Here is an 11893-nt window from a genome sequence, read left to right as displayed (position 1 = left end):
AATTTGCAGTATCAGATTTTTTTTTAAAAGAATAGAGAGACAGGGAAGGATGGATTTTACACAGACTAGTTGTCAGACGCAACAGCTTTGAAAAAGTAACATGTCTGTTACACCACTCACTAGATCTGAGAAACATTTCAAGGTTGGGATGGGAAGGATCAGGTAATTTAAAGATTAAGTTATGGATGACTTGTGGCTGGAGACCTAATGTTGCCATTTGAAATCTGCCACACCTGGGCCGTGACCATTTTAGTGGCTATCCTCAGACTCGTATCTGCAAATCAACTTATGCAGATGGCTTAAATAAACTGTGAGAACCAACACCCTAGTATTTCCACACTCTCTTCTTACCCGGTGGTCATTTTCTGAGAAAATTATACAAATTTTATGCAGATGAATAGGGAAAATGCCATAAAATGGCATATTCTCTTTCTACACACTTCACACCCACAAGTATAAGCATCTTCATAGATACAGCTTAATTCTATTGATACACCCATACTGTTGAATGAGTTAAAGAATACAGATTTAAAACTTGGTAGGGAAAAGATCTTTGTTAACAAAATCGAATCACTTTGAGTTTTACACATATATAAACCTTTTCAACATTTACAGAGATGAGTAGGGCAGTACTCCTCTGAAATGTTTTGGAAGGGTATTTTCCATGACACTACTTGTCATGTTTGATTCACCCTTAACTTATTTAATATGAACAAAACATCTCAAACATGTACTGCATTGAAAATAAAAAATTTCTAGGGTAGGGGAGGGAAGGGCTGATGTTAGGAAAAATCCAGCTAAAACAGCACTTCAAAAAAATTTACAAAGTCGTGCAAAATGAACATGATAGTTTGCTTTATTATTTGTGTAGATTTAAGCCTATTTAAAAATATGTATTTACAATTCACCAAGCGCTTAGTCTTTATTATTCCCTTTTCTTCAACGACCATTCATTGCGAGGTTGCTGCAGGTGATAAAAACTATGCAAACATTATATTCACAAGTCTTCCTGAAAAAGACTAACATAATTTTATGCCAACTCTGTAAATAGCATTGTGGCACAAATATGCTTGTGAGAAAATTTAATGCTCTTTCAGAAAATGATTTTCACTTATCGTGTCTAATAACTTTCAAGATAGTTCAGCAGTTTCCAATCCCTTTCAAGTTAATATAGACGCTGTGCACATTTAGTTCATGTTAACACAGAATCTGCACACAGGTAACAAATACTCTAACTTTCAAGTTGACATCTTCACCAAATATAAATAACATACCAAAATTACTGTGTAAATACTTCCAATTTATGGACCCGGGAAGGGGTTTGTTGGAGTATTATATATGTCTCCATGTAAAGATTCACTAAGATTGGAATGTTGATTTAAAAGATATAATGCAATACGTACAGAATCAACTCCAAATGCAGCCCAATCTATGACAATTATTGTATGAAATGACCAGAGTGATGCATTTTCTAACAACCAACAGAAATTATTTTGCTATTAATGATCTGTTACATTCCATCAAAATGCATATATTCAGTAGGCAGACAGACTTTCTGTAATTCACATCACTTTGGACTGTCCTAAAAGAAAATGACAAATGGAGATCACACTTGAATCAGAAGAAAATAAATTTTATATTTTCATGATTAACTGATTTTTCTCACATCTGAAATCAAAGAAAACGCTCCAGTCCAGAAATCCCTGCCATAAATAAGTGCTTCACAGATCTCTTTGTCACCACAAATACAACAGGAAGAACATATCTGCAGACAAATGCATTCTTCACAATGACTAAACAAGTAGATCAAAAGGGTTTCTGTGTTTTGGAATAATCTTGAAAGGATTTAAAATCTGAAGATGAAGTTGACGTGGTGTTTTCAATGATGGCAAGACACCATCTCCCAATTCTTGGACTGACTGTTCAAAACTAGCAAAAGGCAAAGCCAGATAACATGCTACTGAGGTTGATTCCAACCCTCATCATCAAAAGGGTCCACCTGGCGTTGAGCATATGCTTGCTTGAACTCTGGTCCCAGCATCTCCAGGTCTTCATCCCCTTGAATGACTCCCTGAAAAATGCAAATCTTACTCTAAGATGGAAGCAAAGGTAAAATCCTATCATTCTGTATGGCAATATTGAAAGCTTGGGCATTGTAAAATTACTTCAAATTCTTGAAACAGCTGTGTGACGGATAGGATTCTTTGAACATTTATATAGAAAAATGTGAAAACCTTAGGCAAATATCCAAGTAAGCGGGTGGCATGTTCACGTAGGAGGCGCCTGCGTTCCTCTTCAATAATCTGTCGGCGGAACTGTTCCATCTTCTGTTCCTCTTCACGCTGCAGGACTTCACGCTCACGTTCAGCAGCAAATTGCCTTCGTCGTTCCTCCATAAGGCGTTCCACTGCACGCTTGTGCTCAAGCAGTTTCATGCGTCGCTTGCTGGCATTCATCTGCTCTATGCGATCATCCTCAGCAAACTTGGCAAGCATCTGGGAAAGGTGTAGAGGCAGCAAGTTTAGGTATTATCATGGTTTATCTAGCCATCGAAAAAGACTACACATCATTTGAGAATGAATATAAGTGTGTGAGATACAGACACAAAAAGAAACCATGCTTAAAAGTATCCACACATATGCACACTGTGTGGACTAATCTGTCATATATATGACACAATCATGTTCTCTCTCAAAACTGACCTGCTTCTGGAACTGCTCTTCTTCCTCCTTCTCAGCCTGAACTCTCAAGGCTTTGTACTGCATCTGACGTGCATGTGTACCCTGCATTTCCAGCTTCTGTCGCAGTCTCAGCTCTACGTCCATCTGAAACATAGACCAAAATAAATTGCAGCTTAAAGATGCATGTTATATATCAAAAACTGACAACAACAACAGCAAAACTGATTCTAATTCTACACACAAAAATAAATGATAATTTTAAATAGGGTAGAAAACAGATAGCGAAAATACCTCCTGGAATATTAAGTCTTTCTCAATAAACAATTTCTAACATGAAGCAGAACTAATTTTATGCTATTAATATTGTGTATAATTTATATTATAATACAAATTAATATAATAATGCAGTGTAGTTAGCAAAATGTATTTTTCAATTTGTTTTCTGTGAAGTTTGTACATTTTTAAAACATTGTGGGAGACTGAAAATTCAATTATAGTGTACTGTTACACTTTGTAGTTTCCAGTTAACTGCACAGTGCTCTACCACAGGATTTAATTTATATTCCATACCCAAAAACTGCCACTGGCTCTTAACCTTTTGTGAATTGTAAGTCACAATCTAAAGAGAGAAAGATAAAATTCAATTCAGTAAGCGAAAAACAAATGGAAATCCAGATAAGAAATCTCACCATTTCTTTCTGCCTTTCTTTCTCTTCTTGTTCTTCGAGGTACAACTCCAACCGCACTCGTTCCATCTCTTCTCGCTCAGCCTCCTTGCGTGCAATCTCTTCTGAAAGCTGGAAGCAAAGAAAACAAATGTACAGATAAAATGTTTAAACTGATGGCAAATACAAAAAAAAAGCATTCCTATACACACACACATATGTATATACAGTCAGCTACACAAACATCCATACTGATGATTGCAATGTCTTTTTCCTCACATGAGGATTTAAGAATAAGCACTTGAACAGCAGTGACTTTTACCATTAGGAAACACTCGCAATTTCCCTTGAGTATTGATACTTGTAAAAATCTAACTCAAACACCCTTTTCCTTATTTCATTGTTTTATAAAAGTTTTCATCAAGACATCCAAATCAAAGCCTTACAATTCTGAGTTCTAAATACATTTCTGCACTGCAAATGATGTGTAAAAACAAGACAAAAGACACTTACAGCTTTCTGAACACGACCTAGAGCTTCCTCCCTTTCTCTCTTCTCTGCTTCATGCCCTGCTTCACGATCTCGCACCATCTTGGCAAAGGCCATTATCCTACGGTTTTCTTCTTCCATCTTGGCTTTTTCCTTTTGTTTCCATTCTTCCTGTGCCCGCTTGAACTCTGCAATGTACTTCTGTGTCATCTTCTTCTTTTCCATATCCCTCTCTCTCTCTCTGAAAATTAATAGCTTTGTAGTAAGCAAACTAAATCTTTCACATTTTTTTCACAGGAAATTAGTAGTTAATGTGAATGTAAATTAAAGAGTTTTAAGTGATAGCTACAGACCTTTGATCTTCTTCATAAATTTTGCGTACAATCTCATCAATCATGAGTTTATCTTTGAGGAACTCTTCATAGGCTCGCTGACGCTTCTCCTCTTGTTCCTCAAGCTGTCTTTCAAGCTCTTGCTGGTAACGCACCATCTCTTTGTACTGCTCTATTTCACGCTCTCTTTCTGCTTCCTGTGCTCGCTCATTCTGTTCTTTCATCTGTCTGATAATTTCTGAGTCTCGTTTCTACAACAAATCAAGTAAAAGAATGTTGTCACCACAAAATAATTATTTCTTACCATAAATACCAATAACAGATAAAAACTACTGTGTAAAGATATTTATCAAGTACCCAAATGATTATTAAATTTTAAAAAAAATTAAAGAAAATAAATTTAGTTACACGTACGTTACCAATATTTTAACTTATTTATTTACATGGTGAAAATGTCTATCATACACTATAACATTATGCACCTACCATAACCCACAAACCTGACTAAAGTGCCTTTAAAACATATGCCATTGCAACTATTACACACTTGTTTGCAGGGCTCTAAAAGCAGTCTAGATTCAAAAATATTATAACCTTTTTCAAATCCAATATGAGTAATATTTTAATTTCATGGCTAACATGCTAAGAAATATAGTTTGAAATTTCCTTCAACCAAACACACTCTGGTAAATTTACTAATTATACCATACTTCAGGACTTACATGATGTCCACTCCACCTACCTGGTTAAGGTGTTTTGTGAAAGGACTGCTAATATTTGATTCACCAGAAGTGGAAATATTGGTACAACAATAGTAATTTCACCTTTTCAAACTGTTAACCAGCACAAAAATTTAAAGAGGGGGAATTATAACTTATAAAGAAGTTATGGATAATCACATATTTACTTTATTCACCATATTAATTAAGAATGTTTGACGTAAATATAAGTTCTGTTGTGTAGTCATTTCTTTCTTTTAGAAAGAATGAGTCTTGTTGGCTCTTACCATTTCATCATACTTGTGTGCCTCCTTTTCTGCCATCTGAGCAGCTCGTTCTTTGTTCATATAGGCTGCTTTCAACTTTGCCTCCAGCTCACGCAGTTCATAACTAAGACATACATTACAGTCAGTTCTACTATTTATTTGCTTTTAGTTAATACTGCTAGAAATCAGCCTTGTCAGACATCTAATCACTTTGTTATTCATGCTCTGGTCATACACTTTATTTAGCACAACCAGCAGATGTAGCTTCCCATTTGCTTTCCCCATCTTTAAGCATATATATATATTCTTCATGCAATCACCAGCATCCCCAGCTTTACCTTGTCTCTCTTATTTGCTGACGTATCTTTTCATCTTTCAATTGCTCATATTTACGTCGCTCTAGCTCTCTAGCAAGGCTCTCTTCTTGTGCTAACTGCTGTTCTCGAAGCATTCGGTCTCGTTCAGCCTGTAAATAAAAAGGAAAACCTTTAAACCAAGGCAATAAACTTGGACTCAAGCATATGTTTATACATTTTAGTACTGAACTGATTTTACAATCCTTCACTGCTGAGTAATAAATTACAACCTTTGATTTGATGTTGTAGAGGTGCAGATTGCCATTTTCTCTTTGCTAATCCAGTATCTTAAAAATAAAAAATTCCCTGTAAAAATATCAACTATCATCTGCGTATAGATGATCTAATATTCCTTTCTTGACTTATTTTCATCCCTTTGTTCTGTAGTAATGAATGCACTGGATTTTTTGTTTTTTGTTTTTTTGTTGAAGAGTGAAAGCTAGATGTGAAAATAATGTGTCTTCTTCTTATTCCTTTTCACTCCCAGTGGAGCTTATAGGGCTGCAACTACCTCATGCTATCCGATCTGGTTCTGGATGCCCCTTCCCAGTTGGGACCATGTCATTCCAGCTTCCTCCGCCTCGCTGTGGACCAATTCCTCCATGTCTGTCTGGGTTTCCCAACCCTACGCCGCCCCTGTGGGTTCCAGCCCAGAGCTTGTCTCGTTATATTGTTAGCTGGCTTTTGCAGGGTGTGACTGCTACAGCCACACTTCCGCTTCTTGATGTCTTGGTTGGCAGGTTTTTGGTTGGTTCTCAATTCCACAGGTCTGTATTGGAGATCTTCTCAGGACATCTGATATTGAAGATGTGGCGCATCTGTTAATGAATGTCTGAATCTTGTTGGTGATGGTGTTTGTCAAATGCCATGTCTCAGATCCATATAGATGGACTGATTTTATGCTTGCATTGAAGACGCGAATCTTGGTGTGTAGAGATAAAGCTTTTGGAGTTCCAGATAGGTCACAGGATGTGGAATGCAAGCCTGGCTTTAGTTATTTGGCTTTGCACCTCCATCTTTGCTGACTATGCTTCTAAGGTAGGATAAACAGTCAGTCTCTGTAATACATTCCCCATGTAATTGGAGTGGGGGTTCTTGCTTGGTGTTGACCTGCATTGCCTCCGTCTTCTTGCTGTTGATTGTCAGGCAAGTCATTGCTGCTGCTTCTGAGAGACAAGTGAGCTTTGTCTGTGCATGTTGCTGCTTGTGGAACAACAGGTTCAAGTTACATGTAGAGGGTCCATTGAATGCCCATGTTGCTGTTAGAGGTTGTGCTTCTCATGATCCAATCTATGACGATGAGGAAGACTGTCGGCAAGAGCATACAACCTTGCCTAACTCTAGTCCTCACTGCGAAGGGATCGGTCAGCTTCCCATTGTGGATCACTCGGCATGTCGAGTCCTCATACAGCTGCTTGATTATGGAAATGAATTTTGGTGGAAATCCGTTGTGCTGCATCAACTTCCAGATGGTTTCCCTGTCTACGGAGTCAAAAGCCTTCTCAAAATCCACAAATGGCATTAAGATTATTTGCTTGCTTTTTATTCAGTCTCTAATTCATATAATTTTCTTTGGTATATAATACCATCAAGGTAAGCTATTGTTTTAAACATTTCTAGCTTTTTATTTCAAGTCCTATAAATGGCTCATATATACATATGACAGTTTAGATTAAAAACGAAAACAACAAACTTACTTTCAGGATGGAATCTTGCATATCCCTTTCCATTTGCATCTGCTGCATCTGGCGTATCAGTCGTTTGTCAGCCACTCGTTCTTCACAAAGCATGACATTTTTTGCTACACACTCACGTTCAAGTCTTTTAATAGCCATCTCTCGCTCTTGCTCAATCGCACGGGCATTTTCCGCGAGTTTGTTTCGCCGACTTTCTGTTATGCGAAGAGCCTGTAGAATACAGTAAATTTTCTCACTTGATCGCTGACCATTCCTCTAACCTAAAAATAAACTAAGCTGGAAAACAACCCTTACTTTAACAAATCATTATAACAATGTATAAGGTATAAAAAAACAAGGCAGTTTAATATTTGTGGTTCTTGCATGGGAAATTTCATGTCAAGTAAGATATCAACAAGACATATATGACCTACATTTGAATGTCGTGTCTGACATTTTTATCAAATGCCCAACTCAATTTCCCCTTTTTGGGAAGGTAAATTTAGCAGACAACAAAATGAGTTAAGTGATTCAAACATCTTTTACACTGCAGTTTGCTGATGGTTAAGATGTATGCAATATTTGTGCAAGAGAGAGATGGACAGGGAGTGCTATTTCAAGAGCCTTCCTCATCAACTTCTTCACAAAGAATATTCCTGATGCTTAGTCTGATAATGTGAAGTGAAGAGAGCACAGCCACATATTGATATTCCATACTATATAAGCATCAAATTATCATCACCATCATAATCATCATTATCATTAATAAACACACTTAAAAGACTGATGTCAGAAAGTGAAAACACTGCTGAAGAGCAAACATGATTTGGAGAAAGAAAAAGCATCATCAAATTTTCCCCTGTCCTCCATTTAAAAAAAAAAATTATTTACTGACCAACAAAAAAAAAAGATTTTGCTCATCACATGAAAATTTATATGTGGACATAAATCTACCCAAGTGACACGGACATTGGCATAGAATAAAGATTTTCCAGTTTTTTGACTCACTCGTCTGTTACACAGTGTTGATATAGTTGCATTCAAAGCACAACTGCAAATGGCCCTGCTTCAGCTGCTGAGCAACCTAACTGTGTTTTGCATACAGTTGTTGATGACCATGCCCCAGTGTCTCGACGTCTGATGCGCCAGTCCAAATATGCACCTTGGTATTCACAGGTCCATGTTGAGCTCAGTGACCTGAAGCATACTGGCTGGCGAGCTGATCATGTTTAGCAGAAGACTGGACTCAACATCCACAAAGAGATTTATAATGCCGCCAAGCGAAGCATTGCAAAATGTGTGAACAAGGCCAAGATATCATATCTTCAGGCCAAATAAATAATTGCACCTCCTCCAGAACACTTTTTGACATGTGCAATCGAATGACTGCAATCAGCAAGGCAATGCCACTGCCCACTGCCTATCCTGCTTCGCAGATAGCCACAAGTATTTTGTGACTATTTTGCTAACAAGATTTCGATCATCCTTGGACTCGCTATTGGTGCCTGCCAGCATCTCCTGTAATATTCTTCTTGGATGCTCTATGACCAAATTTCGACCAGTCTTTGAGCTGATATAAAGCCGATTATTCTAAATGCCAAGCCAACAACTTGCCAGTTAGACCCAATGCCCACAAGTTTTCTTCTTGAATGCTTAGATATTTTATTTCCTTCCATTACAAACATTGTAAATATCAGCTTGTCATCAGATGTTTTTCCATTTTTGTTTAACAGTGCCCTGGTGAAGCCACTTCTTAAGAAATCCACGTTTGATGTCAATGTGTGGAACAATTATTTCCCAGTTTTCAACTTGTATTTTCTCTCAAAGATCATAGAGAAAGTAGTTTTGACACAGCTCTGGGACTACTTACAAGAGCACCAGCTCATCCCCCATACTCAGCATATAGACCTTTTCACAGTACTGAAACTAATTAAAGTGACCACTGACATATTATCTGCTCTTGACAGTGGTGATGTTTCTGCCTTAGCTCTACTGGACCTGTCTGCTGCATTCGACACCATCGACCACTCTCTACTCCTTCATAGACTACACACCCTCTAAAGGATTTCTGAACCAGCACTAGTGTGGTTCAACTCCTATCTCACTGGTAGGATGCATCCTGTGTTTGTTGATGGTCAAACATCTCGCCCTGCTCCACTTTCTTGTGGCATCCCTCAAGGCTCAATACTCGGCCCAGTCTCTTCATTTTGTATACGAAGCCACTTTCATCTTGCATCCAGTCTCACAACATTTCTCATCAATCATATGCTGATGATACACAGCTGGACTGCTCCACTTCACCGGCTGTCTCACTCTGCTACCAGCACCATAGAAGTCTGTATTAATGAAGTTAAAGACTGGATGGTGTCAAACAAACTTAAACTCAATGATGATAAAACGGAAGCCTTCTTATGATCCAGAAGAAGAAATCCATCTTCACTCATTTGTCCACCAAGTCACATCAAGGTGGGCAAAACTAACATCACCTTTGCATCCTCCATCAGGAATCTGGGATTCATTGTCACTGCAAAAATGACTCTTGCTAAACAAGTTACAGCTGTCTGTCAGTCTGCCTATCATGAACTACGCAAGATCAGCGCCATCCATCACATTCTGTCTACGCACGGTACCAACACTCTTGTCTGTTTGTTTGTTTTATCCAGACCTGATTTCTGCAACTCCTTGCCTGCTGGCTGCCCTGAATACCTTCTTCACAAACTCCAGAATGTACAGAACTCTGCTGCGCATCTGGTGCTTAGAGCTAGGAAACGGGACCACCCCAACCCTCTCCCTCGTTTTCTACATTGGCTTCCCATCGGTTCTTGCATCCAGTACAAACTGTCCATGATGTGTTTTAATTTCTTTGCTGGCACCTGCCCTGATTATTTCTCTGAACTGCTTTTCCTTTACATCCTAGCTATAGACAACTCCACTCCTCATCTGATGATTGTCTCCTTATGCTTCCTGTCACCAAAACAACAATATATGGCCAAAGGATTTTCAGATATTGTGCAGCAAAACAATGGAACTCTCTCCCTTTCCATATCCACAACCTACCCACGATTGAATCCTTTAAACGTGCACTGAAAACACACCTATTCCGCAAACATTACCCTAACAACCTTTCCCATAATGCTAGTCCTTTTTTCACACCCTTCCTTATGCAATATCATGTTACTCTCAACTTTTGTTCTTGTTATTTGGTTCCTTTTTTATTTTATTCTTTGTTTAGTAAGGTTGTTTATTCTTTTATATGTTCATATGTTATTTGTTTTCCTGTCCCTCATATACTGTCCATGTTTCGTTATTGTTATTAAGCTTTAAAAGCATGCTCCTTAGGAGTGTGAGTGTGCGCTTTACAAATTTTGCATTTATTATTATTATTATTTTTTTTAATAAAATGTGGTAAAACACATTTGTCTATAAGAATGTACATATATGTTGGACAGCTGCAGTTTTCCTCCACATGCCATTACAAGTACTTGTTACGTGTATAACAGCTCACAAACACAAAATCAAGACCAGAAAGATAACCACAAATTAGAAAGTAAGTACTGTATTACCAAAATGAAAACATGAATGCTGCAGAGCAAGAACTGATCGAAACTCTCTATATAAACAATAAGTGAAAAAAACCACATCAAATATGCTTTTTATATCTTTTTGGCTGGCAGCCTTAAAGATAACATGATAATAACCAAGCCTCCAAGCTCATGCTGTCACGCTCACAGCAGTTTGACATAACTACTAGTGCAGTCCTTGTTGATGGCGAAACAAACATAATAGTAATTAAATCAACGTTCATGCTGCAACAGCTATAGTGATTGAATGAGATCGAAGGTCAGAAGAATGTTAATTAACACTGCTGACATACTGTCTCAAACATTAAGGATTTATGACATATAGTGTCTGCATTGTGATAGTGATGACAATTTAATCTTTTATGCAATCGTACAAAAACAAAATACAGAATAAAGAATAAACTTCTCCTTGTCTCTTTTGACACTATTCGATCGACATTAATTAGTTGTTGCAACGATACTTTGTACCGTGTCCAATATACACTATAGATGCTTTCTGTAATGACATAAAACAACACGTTTTCAAAAACTACAGTAACTCTTGAGAAAGCTATCACCAAATTCGTGCTATCACTTATTCACTGACTTCTAAGTTTGAGAATGGTTAACTGAGCAGTATACGTGGACTGGTGCACGATGCTCAATGAACAAACAATATATTTACTATCATTTAAAAAAGGAACCACATTTTTTAAAATGTAATTTAATTTCTCACCATTTTCTCCTTTAGATGTGAATGGTTTAAATTAGTGCGAAGTTCTAATCAGGCTTTGGTCACAGTCCTAACAACTTCAGTGTTGCGTCGCGAGTTACATCGGTATATGTTGCTAGGGGTGACAGATCAAGAAGCGCTACAGCCTTATGCCTTTTTTGAAACATTCAGGCATGTTGTAAAATAAATAATTAGTCTTCGGTGATTATTATATGGCTAAACTAGTTTTTATATGCAGTTTTCGTAAAATAAATAAAAGCAGATTTGAATCTCAAGCCTAATCTCAAAAGACATCACCCCCCTCCTTTTCTGTGATCTCATCCGTTGAAGACTAGCAGTAAATTCCGTAAACTTAATAAATATTAATTACTTTTTTACATGTTGGAATAAAGTATTAAGTTTTATATCTTTAATAA

General features: G+C 37.4%; 1 protein-coding gene across 1 annotated transcript; it reads right to left on the bottom strand.

Moving 5' to 3' along the window:
* Positions 1 to 838: 838 nt before the first annotated feature.
* Positions 839 to 11808, bottom strand: LOC112557328 (meiosis-specific nuclear structural protein 1-like). The gene is made up of 10 exons (XM_025227114.1): positions 11481 to 11808; positions 7206 to 7415; positions 5491 to 5618; positions 5174 to 5276; positions 4189 to 4418; positions 3860 to 4076; positions 3371 to 3478; positions 2703 to 2825; positions 2235 to 2495; positions 839 to 2071 (listed from the first exon to the last, which is right to left on the bottom strand). Exons 1-10 carry the CDS (start codon positions 11481 to 11483, stop codon positions 1958 to 1960), a joined length of 1497 nt encoding a protein of 498 aa, XP_025082899.1. The 5' UTR covers positions 11484 to 11808; the 3' UTR covers positions 839 to 1957.
* Positions 11809 to 11893: the final 85 nt, after the last annotated feature.

Source organism: Pomacea canaliculata, linkage group LG2 (genome assembly GCF_003073045.1).
Source record: "Pomacea canaliculata isolate SZHN2017 linkage group LG2, ASM307304v1, whole genome shotgun sequence".
Classification (NCBI taxonomy): Eukaryota; Metazoa; Mollusca; class Gastropoda; order Architaenioglossa; family Ampullariidae; genus Pomacea; species Pomacea canaliculata.
The sequence above is the reverse complement of the archived record's forward strand: the minus strand, read 5'-3'. Positions and strand labels throughout refer to the sequence as shown.

Excerpts from the sequence above, each read along its gene's own strand:
- LOC112557328 (XM_025227114.1), bottom strand. Across the intron at positions 5,277-5,490 it reads CAGCAAATAAGAGAGACAAG|TTATGAACTGCGTGAGCTGG; the intron begins GTAAAGCTGGGG and ends TGTATGTCTTAG. Across the intron at positions 2,826-3,370 it reads AAGAAAGGCAGAAAGAAATG|ATGGACGTAGAGCTGAGACT; the intron begins GTGAGATTTCTT and ends TCTATGTTTCAG.